At 34.7% G+C, this 24,572-nt stretch overlaps 1 protein-coding gene across 1 annotated transcript in view; it reads left to right on the top strand.

Annotated features, from left to right (window-relative positions):
* The window catches only part of LOC129224133 (FH1/FH2 domain-containing protein 3-like), a 56,443-nt gene extending 44,083 nt beyond the window's left edge, over positions 1-12,360 (top strand). Inside the window, exons 13-15 of the mRNA XM_054858549.1 lie at positions 8,023-8,167; positions 9,565-9,768; positions 10,597-12,360. Coding sequence (XP_054714524.1) covers positions 8,023-8,167; positions 9,565-9,768; positions 10,597-10,649 — 402 coding nt within the window. The 3' untranslated portion in view covers positions 10,650-12,360. The remainder of the gene's footprint in view (positions 1-8,022; positions 8,168-9,564; positions 9,769-10,596) is intronic.
* The last annotated feature ends 12,212 nt before the right edge of the window (positions 12,361-24,572 follow it).

Below are 24,572 nucleotides of genomic sequence, written 5' to 3'. Positions count from 1 at the left end.
CTTCGCGTTGTCAATAAATGTATTAATGCTTTGAGAGCTTTCTTAGAAAAGCAGGAAGGTTCCAGGCTATTATATTAATCCTGCGTTAGGCTTCTCTGCAGGTGCCAGAATCATAACTGCCTTTTTAACCAAGAAGACTACTGAATTCTTCAAAAATATTCCAGGTTTATTTCAGGAAAGTTAGTGAATTTAAGCGGAAAACAATTATTTTCTTTATTTTGTTCCCCAGGAAATTTTTAATATCATTAATTCTTGCAAAGATACATTCGCAACAGAAAATTGCAGTGACAATTGCATCGTCAGGCATTGCTGCTACTCTTTTTAGATGGTACACGAACAGCACATTCAGCTTTAAAGTTGACTATTAGATATTCATAACAAACAAAACACAATGTGTACAATAAAGAAAACAAAAGACGTGGTATGGCTGTAGTGTTGCAAGAGAGTGAAATTATAATTTGGGATAAGTGTACTATGGCTCATGAGTAAAAGCATTCATTTGAAGCACATCATAGGATTATGCAAGATTTGAATGGCAACGATAAACTTTTAGGCGAAATTGTCTGAATACTGTCTGGGGACTTCCGGCAGTCATTACCAGTTATTCCGATGAAATCAACGCATGTTTAAAAAAAAACGTTTTTTATAGCGTAATGACGAGATAATGCGATTGGCCATGAACATGCGAGTATAAACGCAAAATAATCTAATCGCACAAGTATTTTCTAAGCAATTGCTGAGTATTGGAAACGGTGAAATTGAACTGTATCAAAATATACAGTACAACAAATAGTCAGACAATTTCTGCACTGCCGTTGAGACGAAAAGTGAACTAATTGAGAGTCTATTTCCAGATAAATTTAATTTTTTAAAAATCATAATTGCCTCTGTAATCGCGCTGGTTTTGTAGCAGTTTTGTTTTCGGTAAACATTCCCGAACAGACAGGAATATTTGTGGATCGTCAATTGTCGACTGTCAAATACATATCCTGATGCATGTCGCAAGTTGTATTTATTGGTAGCACAAAGTCATTGGGAGTTGACACTTTCTAATGCAGGTTTGACATAAGGAGAAACAGTATTCGTCAACTGTTTAAAACAATTTTGACGACATACTATCCAACACAATCATTATTTTTTAAGGAGAAACTATATTACTTTCACGTTTGAAGACGTATTTCATAAAGTTTAACAAACACACAAATGTCCAAATCCAGATTTTACACCAGAGATGAATATGAAGCTTTAGTTTTAACTGAAGGTTTTTGCGTTTCAATTTCAAATTTGCCACTTAGTTATTATGATATGCCGTCACTTGATAGTTGGGCCACCGACTTAGTTAACACTGATTTGCAACGTATAACAACAGAGCAATGACTCTGTCTTAGCTACAATTATTGCGAATAATGAGCCATTACTGACGGCTTTAAAAAAAAGCTCTCCATTGATGCTGAACAAGTTGTCGATGAAAACAAAGCAGTAAACACTCCAAATGAATTTTTAAATTCCCTGGATACACCAGGAATGCGTCTACACGATTTCCGGTTGAAAATTGGCTCAACAATTTATTCGTTTTCGCGATTTAAACCCACCTAAATTACGCAACGGTACACGTTTCTGCATTAAAAGTCAACAATATTTCTCGGAAAAGTTTAAAGGAGAAATGTTTGTGTTGCCACGTAATCCATTATTAGCGTCATAATTTTCAAACACATTTGAAAGGCTTCAATTTTTGATTCGTTTAGCTTTTGCAAAGATCATAAATAGATTTAAAGAACAAAAAATGTCTTCTTTCGGTTTGTTCTTGAAACATAAATATTTCTCTTATGGGCAACGAAATATTGCCTACTCACACGTGGAAAGTTATCATACTTTTCGTATTAGCAAAAGACTGGTTGATCAAGAACATTGTGCACAACTTAGTGCTTAGACAGTTTTCAGTTTTCAAATAATAGAAACAATAGTTCGAAGTCAATGTTATCTACTTCATTGAAAAATTTAATTTTTATACATTTTTAATTTAGTTAGTGTATTTTGTAAAGAAGTTATTGATTACAAACTATAGAGAAAGCTAATGTGAATAAAATGTAGTGTAGAATCTAAAAGTGTATGGTGGTTTACGCTTAGTTTCTACATTCGGTTATTTTACAATCAGTTTCGATATTTACTATCACTTTCAAGTTTTTTTTTTTTTTTTGCGGAAGTTATACTTACAAAATTTACTAAGCGTAAGTATAGTGCTTTTTCCATAGAAAATTTAGTTAGTACTTATTGAATTCAATAAATACTTTCTTCAGCCTGCACGGTAAAAAAAAAAAAAATAAATAAAAATAAAAAAAAAAAAAAAAAAAAAACAAATCCGAAACGTTACTGAGAAAAAATTTTCGATAATTGCTTGCAGTTCTGGCTAAGCTTTGGCTATGTTTGCATTACTGCTTATAGAAGTTCCTTAATAAATCAGAAAGGTGCTAAGCTTTTTTTTTTGTATCCCTTCCTAAGCTTACACTAAAGTTCCAGAAACACGACTAACTTCAAACGGGAAGATCTTCGAATTTTTCAAGAGGCTTCCGAGATGATTTCAGGAAGGTTATTAACTTTTATCGGAAAACTTTCCGGGTTTTGGCTTGACATGATACTGGCAGAAATTGGCCACATCAGCTGCCCATAATTTTCCAGGAACATTTAGAGATGAGGATTAATATTAGGATCCGAGATGATTTCAGGAAGGTTATTAACTTTTATCGGAAAACTTTCCGGGTTTTGGCTTACATGATACTGGCAGAAATTGGCCACATCAGCTGCCCATAATTTTCCAGGAACATTTAGGAATCGTTTTTAAATTGAATAACGCCCATTATCAATCTCATATGTTATAAAATCGGCTATACTATTTTAAGCTCTATTAAAAATATTTATTTGATTCTATCAAAATAATGAGTTCAAGTTTATTTTAATCCAACTTCTTTGCCACAGCAACGCGTGGCTGGGTCAGCTAGTCTATATATATAAAAATCTCGTGTCACGATGTTTGTTCGGGGTAAACTCCGAAACTACTCAACCGATTTTTCTCAAATTTCATATCAATGTGTCATTTGGTCCAACTTAAAAGATAGGATAGTTTTTATAATTTTTTACTGCAAATTTCATATTAATTATGCAATAATAGTGTGAATTAATTGTTTAGTTCTAAAAATTCTTAATAGATGGCGGTGTAAGTTAATTAATCGATATAACTCTAACATCGTATGACTTACTGCTAAAATCACCATGATAAAAAAAGCTCAGAGATGTTGCTTAGAATTTCCATATAACGTTTCGGGATATTACAGGTTTATTATTTACTTCCTGAGAAAATCAACTATATTTTTCAAAACGTTTCCTTGAATTGCTACAAATTGCAGATTTCACACCGTTGTGAAAAGTATTTTTCTCCACCAGTATCAAGATTAACTAAACGTATTTAATAGGTGTATCGGTTTCGGAGTGATTGCGGTTTGTCCAGATTGACTCAACACCCAATGAGTGCGAAAAGTTATCTGGATCACGAAGCTTTGCAAGAGTTGCAGAGGAACTACATTCGAGCTACTTGCTTGAGAGTCTGTCTTCGCGTTGGCAATGCGTGTATTAATGCTTTGAGAGCTTTCTTAGAAAAGCAGGAAGGTTCCAGGCTATTATATTAATCCTGCGTTAGGCTTCTCTGCAGGTGCCAGAATCATAACTGCCTTTTTAACCAAGAAGACTACTGAATTCTTCAAAAGTATTCCAGGTTTATTTCAGGAAAGTTAATGAATTTAAGCGGAAAACAATTATTTTCTTTATTTTGTTCCCCAGGAAATTTTTAATATCATTAATTCTTGCAAAGATACATTCGCAACAGAAAATTGCAGTGACAATTGCATCGTCAGGCATTGCTGCTACTTTTTTTAGATGGTACACGAACAGCACATTCAGCTTTAAAGTTGCCTATTAGATATTCATAACAAACAAAACACAATGTGTACAATAAAGAAAAAAAAGACGTGGTATGGCTGTAGTGTTGCAAGAGAGTGAAATTATAATTTGGGATGAGTGTACTATGGCTCATGAGTAAAAGCATTCATTCGAAGCACATCATAGGATTATGCAAGATTTGAATGGCAACGATAAACTTTTAGGCTAAATTGTCTGAATACTGTCTGGGGACTTACGGCAGACATTACCAGTTATTCCGATGAAATCAACGCATGTTTAAAAAAAAAACGTTTTTTATAGCGTAATGACGAGATATTGCGATTGGCCATGAACATGCGAGTATAAACGCAAAATAATCTAATCGCACAAGTATTTTCTAAGCAATTGCTGAGTATTGGAAACGGTGAAATTGAACTGTATCAAAATATACAGTACAACAAATAGCCAGACAATTTCTGCACTGCCGTTGAGACGAAAAGTGAACTAATTGAGAGTCTATTTCCAGATAAATTTAATTTTTTAAAAATCATAATTGCCTCTGTAATCGCGCTGGTTTTGTAACAGTTTTGTTTTCGGTAAACATTCCCGAACAGACAGGAATATTTGTGGATCGTCAATTGTCGACTGTCAAATACATATCCTGATGCATGTCGCAAGTTGTATTTATTGGTAGCACAAAGTCATTGGGAGTTGACACTTTCTAATGCAGGTTTGACATAAGGAGAAACAGTATTCGTCAACTGTTTAAAACAATTTTGACGACATACTATCCAACATAATCATTATTTTTTAAGGAGAAACTATATTACTTTCACGTTTGAAGACGTATTTCATAAAGTTTAACAAACACACAAATGTCCAAATCCAGATTTTACACCAGAGATGAATATGAAGCTTTAGTTTTAACTGAAGGTTTTTGCGTTTCAATTTCAAATTTGCCACTTAGTTATTATGATATGCCGTCACTTGATAGTTGGGCCACCGACTTAGTTAACACTGATTTGCAACGTATAACAACAGAGCAATGACTCTGTCTTAGCTACAATTATTGCGAATAATGAGCCATTACTGACGGCTTTAAAAAAAAGCTCTCCATTGATGCTGAACAAGTTGTCGATGAAAACAAAGCAGTAAACACTCCAAATGAATTTTTAAATTCCCTGGATACACCAGGAATGCGTCTACACGATTTCCGGTTGAAAATTGGCTCAACAATTTATTCTTTTTCCCGATTTAAACTCACTTAAATTACGCAACGGTACACGTTTCTGCATTAAAAGTCAACAATATTTGTCGGAAAAGTTTAAAGGAGAAATGTTTGTGTTACCACGTAATCCATTATTAGCGTCATAATTTTCAAACACATTTGAAAGGCTTCAATTTTTGATTCGTTTAGCTTTTGCAAAGATCATAAACAGATTTAAAGAACAAAAAATGTCTTCTTTCGGTTTGTTCTTGAAACATAAATATTTCTCTTATGGGCAACGAAATATTGCCTACTCACACGTGGAAAGTTATCATACTTTTCGTATTAGCAAAAGACTGGTTGATCAAGAACATTGTGCACAACTTAGTGCTTAGACAGTTTTCAGTTTTCAAATAATAGAAACAATAGTTCGAAGTCAATGTTATCTATCTACTTCATTGAAAAATTTAATTTTTATACATTTTTAATTTAGTTAGTGTATTTTGTAAAGAAGTTATTGATTACAAACTATAGAGAAAGCTAATGTGAATAAATTGTAGTGTAGAATCTAAAAGTGTATGGTGGTTTACGCTTAGTTTCTACATTCGGTTATTTTACAATCAGTTTCGATATTTACTATCACTTTCAAGTTTTTTTTTTTTTTTTTGCGGAAGTTATACTTACAAAATTTACTAAGCGTAAGTATAGTGCTTTTTCCATAGAAAATTTAGTTAGTACTTATTGAATTCAATAAGTACTTTCTTCAGCCTGCACGGTAAAAAAAAAAAAAAATCCGAAACGTTACTGAGTAAAAATTTTCGATAATTGCTTGCAGTTCTGGCTAAGCTTTGGCTATGTTTGCATTACTGCTTATAGAAGTTCCTTAATAAATCAGAAAGGTGCTAAACTTTTTTTTTTTTTTTTTTGTATCCCTTCCTAAGTTTACACTAAAGTTCCAGAAACACGACTAACTTCAAACGGGAAGATCTTCGAATTTTTCAATAGGCTTCCGAGATGATTTCAGGAAGGTTATTAACTTTTATCGGAAAACTTTCCGGGTTTTGGCTTGACATGATACTGGCAGAAATTGGCCACATCAGCTGCCCATAATTTTCCAGGAACATTTAGGAATCGTTTTTAAATTGAATAACGCCCATTATCAATCTCATATGTTATAAAATCGGCTATACTATTTTAAGCTCTATTAAAAATATTTATTTGATTCTATCAAAATAATGAGTTCAAGTTTATTTTAATCCAACTTCTTTGCCACAGCAACGCGTGGCTGGGTCAGCTAGTATAGATATAAGACAACAAAAAAAATTTCCATTCTCACAAACCCCACTTGCCGTATCCCTCCAAAACTTATTTGAACTAAATTCGTCAATTCATGAAATAAAGTTAGTTGATTTTACTAACGGGAGCAAAAACGCTGCCAGATTAAAATACACTTGATTTCGCAGAAGATATCCTTAATTAACAGGTTGTTTCGTTCAGTGATGCACAAATTTCTTATTAATGTTTTTTTTTTCTCAAAAAAAAAAGTTAGTTTTGGGAAGTTAAATTTTCTCAAGGATATAGAAATAATAAGCTGTTTAAATTTCGTAACGTTACAATAACAGCTGCTTACTTTAATTATGCAGTTTCACTTGCTCAATTCATTTGCGCAAATGAGACATTCTTACGTATATATTTGAACTTGATTCAAGGAGTTTTAAACTTTGGTTTGTAGTTTCTATGTATTGGAATACAATGAGCCATTATGTATCGTAATATAAAGTATCAACTTTAAAATGAAAAAAAAAGTACTTAAAAATAATGGTTTGTACGTATTGCGAAAGTGGCCGTTCAGTCTCGTCCGCAGCACGTTCAAATAATTATTACATCCTTTTACAAAAAAGGAAGTACTGTATTAGCAAAAACATTCTCACCCAAAAATCGGCCTTAATTTCCATTTTGCTCACCCCCGAATGAATATCGAGTTTTTTTTTTCGACTCGACCACACGTGGATAGGTGCCTAAGAACGTATAGACACCCGAAATATGTATCTATAATGACGATTCCCGAGTTAATTACAACAAATTTTCTCGTGACGTCTGTATGTACGTCTGTATGTATGTGCGGATATGCGTATGTGCGTATGTATGTCGCATAACTCAAGAACGGTATGTCCTAGAAAGTTGAAATTTGGTGCGTAGACTCCTAGTGGGGTTCTAGTTATGCACCTCTCTTTTTGGTTGCATTCGGATGCTCCAAAAGGGGTCTTTTGCCCCTTTTTGGGGGGAAATGATTGTTAATTTCGATGTAAACTGAAGTGGTGTTATAATTTGGCAACAAATTTGGCGATTTTTTTTTTAAATCTGGTTTTTATTTGGCCACTGTTGGTGATATTTAGAGAGTTAACTATTGAATCATATTATAACTACCTGTAATGAGAAAATGACTGTAAATTGGAGTAAAAGGAAGTCATGTGATGCACACATCAGCTCGTTTTTCAAATGCAAAATTTTGATTCAGTAAGTTGATCCTTCATATTACGATGCATAACGGTACTTGATATTCTAACACAGTGACCGCCGCTTAGTTGAATCACGTTTGTTCTAAACAGTTTTGATTCCTCAAAGCGGCTGATTCAATATAGCGGCGAATTTAGAAAAGCTGGATTTTGTTCTGTTTTTGACGATTTGATTCCTTGAAGCGGTTGATTCAACTAACCGGCGTCCACTATATAGAAATACTACGGAGCCAATTTCTAAAAACTACGAGCCAAAGTTTAAAACTCCTTGAATAAAGACCCCTTGATGAAATGTTTCATTTGTGCAAATGGGTTGACCAAGCTACGAATGAATGGCTCTTCGATTTCAAAACTTTATCTATTCTTCAGAGCGAAAGACTTCGCCAGCCGTCGCAAGAGCAAAGGAAAGATCAACAACTACGGCAAATTTTGGGTGAATCAGACGCCGAAGACTCCAAAATGACTAAGTGGGGTTCGATGGTGAACCTCAGGGGGCGGCCCAAAAATGCTCCAGGTATGCAATTCTTGTTCATTTATGTAACGAAATTTGTACGGGCAAGAATAATAATCGTGTAAGTCAATTTAAGCTAAGCTAAGGGCGCCCATATGCAAAATTTTAAGGGGGACTCAAATATTTTTCTCGTGGTTTAGCAGGACATTTTCCCCATAGAAACCGATTTCAGTACATACTATAGTTATTAAATTTGACATTTTCAATAACTTATTTAATAACTGCTGGCGAAGAAATGTTTTTACATTTTTACAAAAAAAAAAAAAAAAAAGTATTAAAAGCAAAGAAATTCTAATTTCAAAAAGGGCTTGAGCCCCCTTGCCCCCTATATGGGCGCCCTTGAGTTAAGCATGAATTTTAGTTCCTGTTTAGTTACTCTATTAAGTGTACCAGTTCAGGAAAAATGTATTAGAATACAGGAGAGAACAAAACTTTTCCACAAAACTCAACTGCTGTTAAGGTGAGAATAAGAGTGTTATTAGTCATTGTAAGCGTCGTGGCTTAGACCAGCAGACAAAATATTCTGTAAGGTAGAGAGGAGCTACTCATAACAGTTTGTGCAAGTTTTCAACTAACTTTAAGTAAACAAATCGTAAATGTAGATTGACAGTGATGTGATTTAAAGTTACTTAAAAACATGCTACCAGCAGCTTTTAGACGAGACCTTAAACATAATTTTAAAAAGTTTTAGAGACGAATTCATGGGAGGGGGGTTGGAGCTAGATACGCTATTCATTCAGATCACAACCCTCAATTTCATTAAAAGATTATTTAGATTTTCTGTTTTTGGATATCCCTTTCCACAAAATTTCCGGGAAAGAGCCCTCAAACCAATTTCTCTAACACCATTTAAGAAAGTCTACAATTGCGGGTTTTGAACTTTATTCTTGGAAGTTTTCCGGAGTGAAATCTTCAAGCCTCAACTCTTCCCCTAATGAACATCATCCAAGTTGGGAAACGATTTTAGGACTTCAATTTCGAAAAAATTCCTGAGGAGAATACCGAACCAGCTCGCTACCCCCTTTACATGATTAAAGATCAGCTAAAATTTGGCTTTTAGGACTTTAATTTCAAAACATTCCTGGAATAGAGTCTCTGAGCTTCAACACTTCTAAAAGTCCCTGAACCTCTCCTCCTCTTTTGTGGCCAAAGATGGTTTACATTTTAAATTGCCTTTCTAGAACTACAATTTCTAAAAATTTCCGGGAGCGCTCCCCTTGGATCCCCATATTTTTGGAACTTTCTTTAAAAGCAGTCGAACTTAATGCATTAACAAGACTTGTAAATCATTGAAAACATCTCTGCATTCATCCTGCAAGACAAAGGAAGTATAGAAAATTGAATTATTTTGATAACTTGTCTCCATTTATCGCAACATTTCTTTATTTCCTTTCCACCAGTTCCCGGCAACTTGAGTCGTCCGAACTCTGTGATGATGTTGGAACGATGCGGGGGTTACCAGGGCGGGTATTCCACCCCCTGCGAGAGCGCGACGGACATCGACGAGGAGATCCTCGACAGCCTGGTGAAGAACGTGATGAGTCAACCAAACAGGACGGAGCCCAGAAACAGAAAGAAAGCTAGATACGCTGATAGGAAATCTCGTAAGTATCATATACAGCTTCAACAAGTTGACTGCCACGCGAATTTATACGAAAATTTTTGTCAGACCACATGCGCTGATCTACCTTAGGCTTGATCAATTTCAACTTCATATATGCAGCTTCGAATGTTTCGATCTTTAGAGTTGGAACAACTAGCTGTTGCTCCTGTAATATGTATCGAAATCATTATAACTTTGTTAGTATGGTAGACAAAGTCCAATCTGTCCTTTTGCATTTATTCAATAAAGTAATATGGTTAGAATCCATACATAAACTAATATACAGCTGGAAATATGTTCCTGGTAAAATTATCGTATCGTTTTCAAAGTTCAACCCAAACCTTTACATCCGAAACACTCCGTTCTAGCAACTCTAACTCTATTCAAAAAGCAACAGTTAATTATCCTTCACATATCAATAGCAATACATTTATAAACAATACTGTATTTTGGTAGAGTATTTAAACCAGAAAAGTTTTATTATAATGGAGAAAATCTTCTCAACATTGCCTAAGATTTCTCTGATGTGGTGTTAATGAATAAGCCAGGATATAATACTGCTTTCAAAATTATCAGGATTCCGACTAGTTGAACATAAATATGAATTACTTAAAATTTGTACTAATTCCGATTCGTTTAATGTAAAAGGGTTTCGTTCTGCTCAAAAGTGGTTGGAAAAATGTGTCCTCCATTGGCACAACTCATCAGATATGAAGAAAGTAACAATTCGATAAGTACTAAGTAACATTTTTTCTTCTTGCAGTAAGAACTCTGAAAGGTGGTCTCAATATCGATAAGTGTACTAGTAACGGTTTTTTTTTTCTTGCAGTAAGAAGAACTCTGAAAGGTGGTCTCGATATCGGTGACGGCATCGGTACGTGAAAGAAATACTTTCGAAGCGAAAGTGGCAGCTTTTGGTGAAGAGGTTTACGCCCGGTATATCCTTTCCCAAGAACAAATGATAACCCAAAATCATTTTGTTTTGAAGATATTTTATACTGTTATGTTTCTGAGCCGTACACGATCCTCAAAGTTCCTGAAATATGTGCGAAAAGTTTGAATTTTGTGGTATACGTGCATGAAGTTCCGCTCTATTCTATAAAAGCACACTCTAGATTGGAATGTCGTGCCTCAAAGTGTTTCAGACTTTTCACGTCACAGTTATGAGAGACAAAAAAAAATTAAAAATTGCGTGAAATATTCATCGATTACACAATGATATAAATAACATCAAGATGTTTTTTTTTCTTACATTGATAAGATATTCTCATTCTGATATAAATAGCCAGTGCAAACGTACCACTATTAACTTAAGCATTTGATCCAAGGAACAAGCTAGAGTGTTTGCTTTATTCAATAGTTTGAACCAAAACAAGATTGTCTTGAAAATGAGTTCAAGACAGCAGCACGTGATGATAATACAATAGAATTGGTAAGAAAAATTCATTAAATCGATATTAGTTTATCACAATGGTTGGTAGCTTTCAGCCAAATTTGTCTTAGTTTGCTTGGAGGCGGAATATGTAACGGCACTTTGCTCAAACAAAGACCTCGTTTATATGTATCTCATTGGCTCAGATGGGATGCTTGAACTGAGCACTGCATTTGTGACATCTATGAAGGATTGGATTTGCATTTTATATCAGAAACATCTGTCTCCAATGTTGTTTTAAAAGGTTCTGAGGCCTGACATACCATGGACGAAGTGTAACTCAACCAGGTGAGGAGGATGTGCTTAAATCAAGACTTGATTTGCATTGGAGCTCATGGGAGTTGAACGCGTGTGCTCCTTTAGAATTTTATGTATTTTTTTACAAATTAGATGGAATTGATTTTTAATAATTAAATTAGACGGAACCGGATCATTTACTTACGAAAATAAGTCCTGAAGACTGTAATTGGGTTTCTGCACGTTTTAGTGAGGAATTAGACCATGATCTCAGTATCAAATCTCAACAGTAATGAAGTTTGTAAAATCTATACATATTTGAAAGAAATTTCCAGATTTCACTATGATTAATTTCGGAACTGCAAGAAAAATGGGCACTAATTCAAATTAAAATTGTTTCAAAGAATTTTTTAAATGTCAATCTAACAAAGAAATAACTGGTTGGAAGTCCTTTGACTTTGAAGATAGACAACGTTTAGGACTCATTTTTTAGGAGTACGATATAATTCCAAAAAAAAAAAAAAACTATAATCAAACAAAAAAAATCAGCCTTTTTTTAAGCTCCTTGTTGCAAATTCCTTTTTCATCTCAAGACGATTGGTAAAACAAGCATTTTTAAAGCACTATTTAACTTCAGCTGTACCACATTTTTGTTTGTGAATACTGAAAACGTTTATACCATTAGTAGTAATTCAGCTGATAATGAATCAAAATCACCCTTCATGCTAACTAATTTATAATGAAAATTGATTATTTATTTTCTTTAATGAGAACATCTTAAATGCAAAACATGATTTTCTTAAGAGAAAAAGGAGAAAGCTAGTCAAATTTCGAATCCAATAATTCTAGTCTAGATATGTTCTGAACATGTTTTCTTGTATATAAGAGATGTTGTTGTTTTAATAAAGATTTTTGAAATTATGACTAAAAGATTTCTTGTTCTCATCATTTATTAATATATGTTTATTTATTTTAAATACTTAAAAAACATCATTTTTATAATCACAAAAAAAGCTAGTTTTAGTAAAAAATGTTGTGTCATGAGAAAAATATTGCACTGTTCAAAATGCGGAAAACATCATAAAGATCAAATACAAATGAAATGACTGTATTCCTTACACGCATCCAAACGTATTGTCAAAAAGGTGCCGAAGAAAATAAACTATTCAACTTCATCAAGTTAGTATAGCTACATTAATTAAATAAATGACAGTCGAACTCGTTTACAACAAACGCGATGTTATCCCTGAGTAAACTACAGATATAACGCATTTTCTCGTGATGACTGTCTGTAAGTGTGAATATGTATGCACGTTACGCCATTTATGCATCTTGCATAACTAAAGATCTATGCAGTAGCAGGTTGAAATTTCGTGTGTAGGGTTTGTATTTAGTTATTTAGTTTGGTTGTGCAAGTATTTTTTTTTGGTTGCTGTCAAATGATCTGAAAAAAAAAAGTTTTACTTATTTTTTTCCCTTTTTTTCTGGCCATTCAATGTTAACTAAAAAATGTCAGAAATTGGCTACTGCTTGGCGATATTTCACTTAAAATTTTTGAAGTCAATGTTATACAAATCTGGTGCCAAATATGTGATGTTGAATCCAGTGCCAGTTTGGTGATATAAAATAAGATTTCGATAAAACTTGACAAAGTTGGAGTGTCTGTAAAACGAAATACGATATTTGGCATAGGTTTGTAACAAACTAAGGATGACAGTATTTAAAATCTTTTTCTGCTCCTTCTAAGAAACTATTCTAGTGTATTTTCAATCTTTTCACACATTGGCATTTACTTTTTGTTGTTGAGATTTCAGAAAAACAAAACAAGACAAAAATATCAAATTTCCTTACATCTGAAAGCGCCATTCTCCATATTTGCAACATGGATGTCCACGAGGGGGGGGGGGATGTCCACGGCAAAAACTGTGGCATTTAAACTTTCAGGGAGGGTTGATTTGAGAAGTTTCTGTTCATATTTAGAGGCAGGGGGGGGGGGGGGGGTGCTGTGGCAACCCTGCAAGTTTCAATGACTTGCATTAATTTGATTGAGCTCTTTGTTTCAATTTACGCAAACAGGGTGGCTTGAGTTATAAAAACCGGTTACACGTAACATACTTCATTTTCTAAAAAATTGAACATTTAATGCAGGCATTCACTTCTGTCAAAGCTGCATGAACAGCATCATGTGCGCAACTGTTGCTGATGTTGGAAAAACTAGTAAGCTATTTAAAAAAAAAATTAAATCCTAAATTGTTAATGTAACATATTTCATAAATTTTTTGAAGTTATGATTTTTTAGATTTTGTTGTATTAGAGTGAAAGTAGAAATTTTAGCGGAAAAGAAATTGTTCTCTTACATGAACCGGGAAAGTCTATAGAAACTTATATAAGGTAGACAATTCTGATAAAGGATATATACATGTATATGGGAGCTAACACCTTATGTAGGCATAAAGCTCAGCAGTCTTGGTTTACATTTATTTTTTTCTGATCATATAGTTCATTTTATGATGTCCTTTGTGTATTAAATATATAAAATAATGAAATCAAATATACAGGAGAAGCGGGCCCGGATTTACATACTCACTGACCCTGCATTGCGGAAGGGGGGGGGGGGGCATGAATCCTGTAGGCAGTTAAGGGCCTTGTTGATTTTTTGCAAGGAGGCCCAAAATTTATTGATCCTGCCCTGAGTAGATTTCCACCAGAATTTTAGGCTTTACTGAGTGACAAATCCCAACCAACGCCCCCATTGTTATAAGTAAGATTTCGGGGAAAAGGTCCGAGGTATACCATGAAGTAGCTTTCATGGCATAACCATGGCATAAAGCATTGAAAAGCACCTGATTCTGCATTTCATCAAAAAATATAGAACATTTTCTTACACAGTCCCCCACATAACCTGTGGAAGAAACTGCAATTGCAACTACCTGCTAATTAATCAGATTTTTTTTTTTTTTTTTTTTGCCTTTAAGCGAATAAAAAATCCCTTATTCAGCAAAGATTGAAGACTAGTATTTTGTTTATAAACCCGCACTTTGAATGTAGCAAACCAGCAATTGGGTTTATAGTTACCTAGTGTGGAATACTTTTCGAAATTACACCAAATTTCATTCACATCAAATTCTTACTGCCTCCTTCATATATTTCTAATTTTTGACTATATAACTATTTAAACCTGATCATTGAAAACCATTTTTGAACATGGATTTGGGCATACCCAAGAACAAAATAAATACATCTGCCATTGTACTTAAATAATAACCTCAATTAAGTAAAATAAAAATTCCCAATAGTACGTCTTTTTATTAATAGAAACACAAAGAATACAGTGACAAACTGTTTTGAATAAAAATCTAACAATAAATTGTCCAAATTAAATAACAATTTTGCCATATATTTTTACAAGTCATAGTAGGAAAATTCATACAACTTTATTTACAGGGATGAAACTTAATTTTGAGTCAACAAACATAAAATAAAACAATTGGTTAAAATTATGATAAATATTGCTTTTATGGTTTAAATATTCATTTACAATAGGTAATGATGATTTTCCAATGATATTAAGATTCCTTTGATAAAAATTCCTACATGACAAGGCAGTGTTAAATTAATTCACCGTACAAAAGACATAGAATGGACAATATCACCGATTACATATGATGCTTTTAGCTGCTCTACAAACACCCTTTTTGGCTTCCAAAAAGAACAAGAATGCACTCTTCAACGGCTCATACCTACAGGTTGTCTCGGTCTCACCGTAAACAACAAAGCTGCAGTGAACCTCGACATGGTGACTGGTGATGCGGTTGAACTTATATTCTGGTTGACTGGCACTGGAATCCATGTCAGATCTCGCCTCAAAGTTAGCAGCCTGCTGCTCGGAGACATCCAAGAGTTGTTCCAGCCGCTGATGCACTGCCAAGCCAGATGTCTCGAAACCAGCAGCCTGCAGCTCAAAGGCATCTTCCATCTGCTGATGCGCCTCCAAGTCAGATGTCTCAAAATCAGCAGCATACTGCTCAGAAGCATCTTCCGTCTGCTGATGCACCTCTATGTTGCATCTGACTTCCACAATGTCAGGCAAGGGGGGTGAAAAGGGAGATGATAATGTCCTACAACGAGCCACCGTGTGGCACGTTTTTTGGACTTTAGTACCACCTGGTAATAACCAGGATTCAGTCACCTATATAAATACATAAAGGGTCTTAATCTAAAGAGCCATGGACATTTGGATACCTTCACCGAGCTTTGTTAATAGACTCATCCCTTATGGTAAATGATTTATTCTATCTGTAAAAATAATGTCATGGAAATGAACTAAAATCACAGCACCAAAACAAACAATAAATAATTTATCGAGTGCCAATCAGCATTTCCACTCATTGATCTCTATGTAGCAAAATCGGTATTGTCAGCAACTTCTTAATAACCAGAAATTAATTTTATAATGCTAATGAAGAAACTTATCCCACATTTAAGAAATCTATGTAGTTGTTAAAAGAGTTGTATATTTTTTACTTTATGTTACATTCAAGGGATGTAAAAGTATTAGATGCAGAAGAAAATTTACAATTTTGGTGGATTCTTTTAAGGACAATCAATATGTGTCTCCAAAGTTTAAATTTCATTTTATAAAATATTGAATGCCAATAACTAAAAAATCATTTTTTCCCATGTTATTTAGATGTACTTAATATTAACAATTAAAAAAAATTATTGTTTTTAGAAACACATACCAAATTTCCATACTGTACCACAAAGCTTATGATTCTCAAAGGGTTTTGGGGGCATCATACAGATTGAATAAGATTGCTCAATTTAAACTGAACTACAAAATCTATTTTTAAAACACACTTTCTAAACAAGAAACAACATAACATATAATTATTGTGTCATGAGAGGAGTCTGAAAATATCAGTGCACAACATCAACAATTAAACTTAAGTAGATGAACGCATTGTATAATTTATCTTGGATACTAAAGAACTGACACAGTCTGGGTCAAAAATACAGTCTTTTAGTTTCAGTTAAAACACTTTAAAATACCAAATTGGTACAGGACGAGAGAGATAGAGTTGGAAATGCTGATTTGTACAGAATCATATATGAATTATAAGTACGTCCAAATGTTGAAAAATGCAACTAAATCTACAAATCCATTATGAATCTAATGATCCAAATGATCTTTGCAACTATACTTTTTCCCATCTTGGATAAATTATCAAAGAAAGCATCTTTCTGTTGCATCTCAACAAAAATATTTTCCTCTTAATCTTCAATGAGAGATGAATTTACTAATCAAAGCCTATTAGTAGGAAACATGCAAAAATGGGTTACAATAATGAAGATGAATGTATTGCACAAATAGCATAAAATGCATTTTGTCCCCAGTAACTCATGAAAATGAAATTAAAACTTTGATAAAAGAGTTTCTGCAGTTCATTAAAATTAAATATAAACAGCTTTAGAGTTCTTTTGGAAAGAACCTTCTATTGAATATTTTGTTTCTATTCAAGAAGGTAAAACTGTCTCCTCAAAAAACAAGTAATTTGTCATTTTTTTTTTACAAAGATGATTTAAGTAAATTATTTAAAAAATGATTTTTGAGCTGTGTGAATCAGTGGTGGCCACATCACGTTACTCCCTATTTAACTTGATGAATACAGTGTAGATGAAAAATTAAAAGTTATTCCAAGCTCAAGTCATCTGAGATCTAGCGTGGTCTGATATCAAAAAGGTTCCTACAGTCTTAGAAAGAAGAAATACATGAAGACTGGCAAAAAATAATAACAATATGAGCCTACGAAATGCTTTAGATTTTTTAGTTTAAAAAGTTAAGGACGAAGTATGAGTACTGGAGTACATTTTCAGTATACTCTGGTTATGCCTATAAAAATACAGGTCTCCATTGCATTTGTGGCATTTATTTAAGCCAGTGGTCTTCAAACTTCATTCCACAGAACCCTCTCCATTCTGATGTTCTGAGGGTGCTACTAATGAAAAACAAAGGAAAAAATATTAAGCACTCATACTAATTAGCCATGTTTACATTGACCTTTTCTACCCTGGGAAAAACTTGCTTTCAACAACATTCCGGTTATTTCCAGGATAAATGTGGATCTTTCTTCCTCTTTCCATTGACTGGAGTAATTGCGTGGGTTTTACCCAGAATATACTTTGCGAAACGGGTTTGTTTACCAGTTGGGTACAGCTTTCTCAGATACAGTTTACAAGCTCTTTTTGCATGGGAACGGTATATCTTCCAGCCTTTTTTTTTTTGGAGTTGAAGCGGGGAAATGTGAGGTACAAAAGCCTCATGTAAACGCGGTTATTGACTATAACTTAAAGATGAATGAATATGAAATCCAACTGCAGATGGTTGATTAGGCTTGGCTTCAAAGTTATTTAAAAGTAGTTGGTCACTGAATGTCCCATGTGGTCTAGTGGCTAGGGCCCTTGTCTTAACCAAAATGATCTGGAATCAATCTGTGGCATGGTTTAGAGGAAGAACCCATCACTTCTACTGTGCTACATGGAAATCATAAGGTCTCATGCTTTACAGATACAGTGTTGTTGGACACAAAAGTTAGAGGCTTGGTACTCATGCAACAAATACGGATGGCAGTAAAATGGTGTTGTGTTGCTGATTCCCATGGTCTAGACCCCTAGACCAAGAGATCATGTCGCACTAAAAGATCAAAGATAATCCCATTCTCATCCGACAGTTGCCCCACAGAGGCACCGATACAGCTAATACTATGAGAGGGAGAGGCAATAGCCGAGCATGGGCAAGTTGAAAAAGCCTTGGTGGAGCCATTGATGACCAGACTTCTAATGTGGCCAGACCTTAGCCTAGAGAAAGCAGTAGTAAAATAGTTCATGGGTCAGCTTGTATTTATAAGATTCTTAACTGCTGCAAGCTATTTTTTTTTTTTTTTTTCAGTAAAGCCCTCAAAGAGTAGTGCTGCCTTCAAAATGCCTGAAGACTATTGGCCACCACACAGTCACACAGAATCACTGGCGAGAAGTAAAATAAATAAAAGTCCTTCACAGAGACTCCAACCTCTCATTATAGATTTCAGACCCATGGAAATGGTAGGAAGTTTATTAAAAATTACATACTATTCTATATTTAATAGAATTCATAAATAAAATTAGTTTTCTTTTTGATTGATTTTTAGTTGCTTTTAGATCAACTTCTAAAAACAAAAGATATAATTTTAACCCTTTCTGGCACAATAGTCACAAATAAGAACACTAATTTTAAAAATTCTTTAAAACCACAAAAATTGTTGGAGAGAATATTTTGTTCTCTTTAACAATCATGGATCTCAGCAGTACAAAAATGGCTTTTTCTGCTAGCTCAATTTCTAATTAAAATCAACCAATTTTTGAGCTCAAAAATGGAAAATTTTGTAAGACTTTAAAAATTTTAATTTGAACTAAAACAGACGACCATTTTTCTTCATTTTCTCTGAGACGTTCAATCATATTATTGTAAAAGATTTAAATTCATTCTTGCATCTCAAAACAAGTTTTTCCCTGCCCCCCAAGTGAGCAGTGTGAACAAATGGAGACACAACTCACAAAGAAAACAAATCTTGAAAAATAATTGTTGACTGAAAATCTTGTCTAGATTTTGATTAAACCTACTCATAGTGCTTTTTCATTACGAAAAATTTTAATAAGTGGCACCAGAAAGGGTTACAGCGATTCTTTAATAATTCACGTTAAGGGAAAATGTAATCTTCGGTAGAATGGATATCATTTATATATCATCCATACATACTACGGGGGAATAAGTCGAAGTTGGAGTCTCCGCCTTCACACAACGTACTGTACAGAGTATATTTACAAGTGTATCACAATGCGTTTTCTCAGACGGAGGGGGGCCTGCCGCCCGGGGAGGGGGCTTGTGTTGTCCTACGGGGGCGTATCTTGCGCCGCCCGTGGCGCCCCCTGGGCCTGAGCCACCTGTAGAGCAGGGAGAGCAGGGCGCCCAGGGAGGCGAGGGGGATGAGCACATGGAGGGGCCTCCATTGGAATTGGGGAGTGGGGTTGCTCACTGTGTGAGGGGGAGAGTCCCAGGGGGGCTCTGACATCCGGGGCTCGGGGCGGAAGGGAAAGGGGGCGGCGTCCAGGTTCACAGACAGCAGCTTCTGGGCCTTGTACAGGGTGCTAGAGGAAGAGAGAGAGAGTTGGACATTAGCAATCGTGAAGAAAACATGCTACAAGGTAAAGTTAGCAAAACAACGTTAAAAAAGCACAAATTTGCCAATTACAGCAGACATGTGATTCGGCGTTAAAGGGAACGCCTTTTTCAATGCAAAAAGTAATGAGCTTATGGATGAAAAGACATCTGACAAAACGTTTTTTTAACGTTGTTTTTCTTACATTACTGTTCAGCACAAAGGTATTTATTTATCTTATGCTACAAGGTGTTTACAATGCTTTGCACAGGTAAAGGAAATTCCTTAAATAAGAACTTTTTTAGACTTGCACATAGTTTGATTTTTACTTAGATCTTGGTCTCAAAAAGTTTCTTGCAACACTAATACCCTTCTACATGTGCACCTTTCATAGTTCTGAGAAGATTTAGACAACTTCACACCAGGCACTAATTAAACCAGCATTTACCTTCTAGGGATAAGGGTTTTTATCACAACAGCCCTTATATGGATATAGACATTCATATTAGAACTGGCAATATGAGTAAAAACCAAACGTTCTGAGGAGTTGACCCGCAGAAACCACCTTGCAGCGCCCCAGGATTTTTTTTTCTTTCATAGAAGCTGTTTTTCAGCTTTCGATTTTAGTGCCACCAAATGCCTTTAGAGCAGCGGTTCCCAAACTTTTTAGGCCACGAATCCCTTAGTGTTTTGCTGTTTCTTAATCCCTTGAGTACCAGGGCATGGAAAACGAAAGGCAGCTACGGGACCGAACGTTCCGAAATGGAACACCACTATCGGCCCGAGCATTTACAGCAGTTAAGTCTTTTACAAAATTATTCATATAAAATCAGCATCTCAAAATAATGACTCCAAATTTTTAATTTGCTTAAAAAATGTACTACTGATAACTAATCATTAATATAAAGACTATGACATTATTAGAAGGGAGTGAAATAAGTGGAATACTAAAACTTTAACTATGCATACAAAGTTAAATGATACATGCACGAAAACAAAGTTAGAGTTAGACATCGTGAATGTGGAATCAAAGAAAAAGAAATGTAGTAAAAAAATCTGTTCCTTATGTAATTTTAATTGAAACAACTAGGGTCAACGAATTTAAACTAGTTAAATTTCCACGCAACAAGTCTCAAAACTGCTTCATTATGCACTTGAAAACATTCCCTTCCACTCACTTTGCTAACCATTTTTATTGCAGTTTTCCAGTCTCTAAATGAAAAAGAATACATAAAGAAGAACAATATCAGAAAGGATTCAAAAATAATCATAAACTTCAGTGCCTTTTGAAATAATTCCTGTACTCTCATTGAACGGAGGAATCTTAATAGTCTGGAACACATACGCAAAAATATTTTAACCTTCCTCCCCTTCCCCATAATTTATTCAGCTAGATGTATATCTCTTTCAATTACTCGTAACAAAAAAAGAGAAGCAAAGACATAAACAAGAGCAATTGAGACCTCATAAATCATATGTGCAGAGTAGTGATTCACTGTCTGTTTACATAAAAAAAACTATCCTATTAAGAGAAACAAGAAACTGACGCCTGTACATGAAGGTCAAATACAATGTGACTCAAATATGATGAAAGTTATAGTCATTTAGAGCGCCATCTGTTATCGTTTAAATATTCAATTCAATCGTTCCATTTCGAGAAAACATATATGTGACACTAGGACGTCAGCATCAATCAGGGTGCGTAGCAGGGAAATGCCACTGGGCTGATAAGAGAGGAATCGTTGCGTAGTGTCCCTGTGACACTGGATGCCAACGGGTTAAAGGAACCCAATTTTTATTTGACTAAAAGACAAAATGTCGACAATCTAGAAGTCAAATGATAAAGATGAAAAATGATCATCATTTGATTACTTTCTTCTGCACAGAAGAAACTATTGATTGCATGAAAATGAACTTATTTTGATATATTGCATTTGACACATATTTTAAGCTGCGCTGAACCTACCTTAACCAGTTTTGGAAGCTGTCTGTCTGACTGTTTGTGTTTAGCATGTATTTGACCGATTTCTTGAGTGCGATCAAACTCAATGCAATGCACGGAATTGAAAAAAACTTGGTATACACGTGCATCTCCATGTGATCTGACGTTGATTAGTTTTGCCACTAATCTCTTCAAAGATTAGTGCTAAAACAAACAACTTCCACTTATATCATGACTGCTGCCTGTCAAACAATAATACAAGGATTTGCATAAAAATTGGTACACATGCGTACCTTAATGGGAGAGATGCAGAGAAATTTTTACTCCCAATCATTTCAAAGGGGTGAAGAAACAGAATAATTCTATTGTCAATTATTACTACTTCTATCTCGGAAAATAATACAAAAACTCAAACAGAAACTGAAATACCAAGAGACATCAATTGAAACATGTATGGATTCACCTTTGATTTTTGCGCCTATTCCTCAGGAGAAGGACTTTAAATGCTTTTGTCGTCCAACATGACTGATACTCTCTTTCATTATTCAGTATTTGTGCAATGTGCATTATTAGAACTGTGGCAAGACACTTAAATCTATCCAACTTGATGGTTGCAATGTTACATAAATTTGAAATTGACAGCAAATTGGGCAAACTTGACTGATATAAATGGTGATGTTCAAAGGGCCCTCCCTGAAGGGAAAACAAAAACGTTTATGATAAATGTTTTATAGAGTTCTGTGATAGACATTAGGGGTCCCAAATCTGCATTTATCTTCCCCAAACCTGTAAATCTGCCATTGGTCATTTGTACCTATCACACAGGTGGCTTTACCAGTTTTTAAGGGACCCTAAAGACAGCTTTTTTTTCTGCTTACCAGAGACTAAGCAACACCAGCCCACTGTCTCCAATGCTATTGGTTTGGGATGGAACCTTGGAAGACTTTCAACACAACTGATTGAAGGTGCCCTAAACAAATTAGCGCACATGGTAGATCATCGACAGTTTGAACCTGTGACCCTTTAGCCACAAACTCAATGCTTACTGAGCTCGATTTGTGTCCACAGCATAGTAATTAACTATGTACCGAAGGCAACCTTTTAAAAAACTAGGAGGCAGTATGAATACAAATTACAACCAGCAATTTGAAATAACATCTTCTTCATGCAAACATAATTCTCCCATTAAATTGTTGTAACAGTTTTATTACTATTCCTGCAGCAAGTTACATTCATATGAAAAATTAAATTAGTTCATCGTAAACTGATAATAGCTATAAATTTTGCTTTGTCGGAATTTTCAGTAGGGTAGACCAGGTCACTTTCATGCATGGGGCACATTTAAGCAGTGCCCTTTTTCAAAACGAATAATAACTGGAGAGCCAACAGTCATAACAGATTGATGCTACTCCCTAGCAAACATTCTCACAAGTTTTTTGCGCATTAGTCGAGCTTCGGTCCAGCATGCAGAGAGAATAATCTGTTTTCTACCAAGTTGAGTAAATTTCGTGATGAACATTTTGAAGCTTCTTGTGAATAACATTAGGTGTCAAAAACAATATGCTTAAACGTACCCCGTGTCCGGGGCAAGTTTATGCAACCGACTTGGACTCAAAAATATATTTTTTTAACTGTTAAAAACATAAGCTGAGCAACCACTGAATATACTAATTTTGACTCTATTAACTGCTTTATAAAACCGCAATGTCTAAAACTTCCTAAGTTAAAACACAAAAATTAGAAAATTCATTGAAAACAATCCTCGTAAACGTGACCTGGTCTACCCTATGTAGAGTCAAAGAACTAAATTTGTTTTTTCTGTAGGCATCGGTTGGAAAGCTTGATTGGCATTGATAAGTTTTACGAGCAGAATAAGTTTTGAGATACAGCTTTGTTATCCAACACCGGTGTTTATTTTCAGCATCAAATCAAAGTTTATTGAGCACTAGTGGTACCCGGACGGCTTTGCCCGTAATAGAAAAATTAAAAGGTCTTTTGGTTTGCTTGCATATTTACAAATAATATATGGTGAATTTTCTCGCCAATTGGCTTGTACCCATGTTACGGTTCCACGTTATGATAATTTCGTATCTCGCCAATTGGCTTGTGCCCATGTTACGGTTCCACGTTATGATAATTTCGTAATTTACTCGTCCATCTTATGATACTCTTCTTCTTAAAACTGGAATAGAAAAAGAACCACATCGAATTTTCAAAAAATCGCTTCGAGGTGCACACCCCCATGCTACAAACTAACTTTGTGCCAAATTTCATGAAAATCAGTCGAATGGTCTAGGCGCTATGTGCGTCACAGAGATCCTGACAGACAGAGACTTTCAGCTTTATTATTAGTAAAGACAACAGTGTTTATTTTCAGCATCAAATCAAAGTTTATTGAGTAAAACTAAATTAGAAAACTGGTTTCCAGCAACTCTGAATTGCAATTATGACTCATACTCGGGCATGAACAGTGCCATAGGTTTCTCAAATGGATGGTAATGGCTTTTAATATCACGAAATAAGTAAGCCCTGGGTTTTGCTTTATAGAGATTGTTTCCAGCTAAAATTCCCTTTATTATCACAAAACATTCTAGGTTGTTCTTCTTGGGCAGGGAACACAAAAATTCAGCTTTCTTCTTAAATCAGTTATTTTGTCCCTCACCAACAAATGTGGCTACTATTTTCCTTTGAGTGAAAATAGTTCAGTTCACCAGAAAACTCGATAAAATATTTATCTGCCATTGTTCCTCATGTAAAACATTGCAAACAGTTGAAAATATTCATCCCTTTTTGCTCCAGTCGAAAAACCCTTGTTTCATGTGGAAGTTCATCTTTTTCAAAACTTTTGTTTTGGATATCCAGAATATTTCATATGGAAACGAAGTGGTTTTTACAACCTACCCATGTCTTTATAAGTGTTCCTAAACAGTCTTGAGGGGAGAAAACAAAATTTGACAAAATTAACTATTTCTGAAACTTCATCAAGAACTTATCTCAAG

This window comes from Uloborus diversus, chromosome 6, assembly GCF_026930045.1.
Source record: "Uloborus diversus isolate 005 chromosome 6, Udiv.v.3.1, whole genome shotgun sequence".
NCBI lineage: Eukaryota > Metazoa > Arthropoda > Arachnida > Araneae > Uloboridae > Uloborus > Uloborus diversus.
The sequence above is the reverse complement of the archived record's forward strand: the minus strand, read 5'-3'. Positions and strand labels throughout refer to the sequence as shown.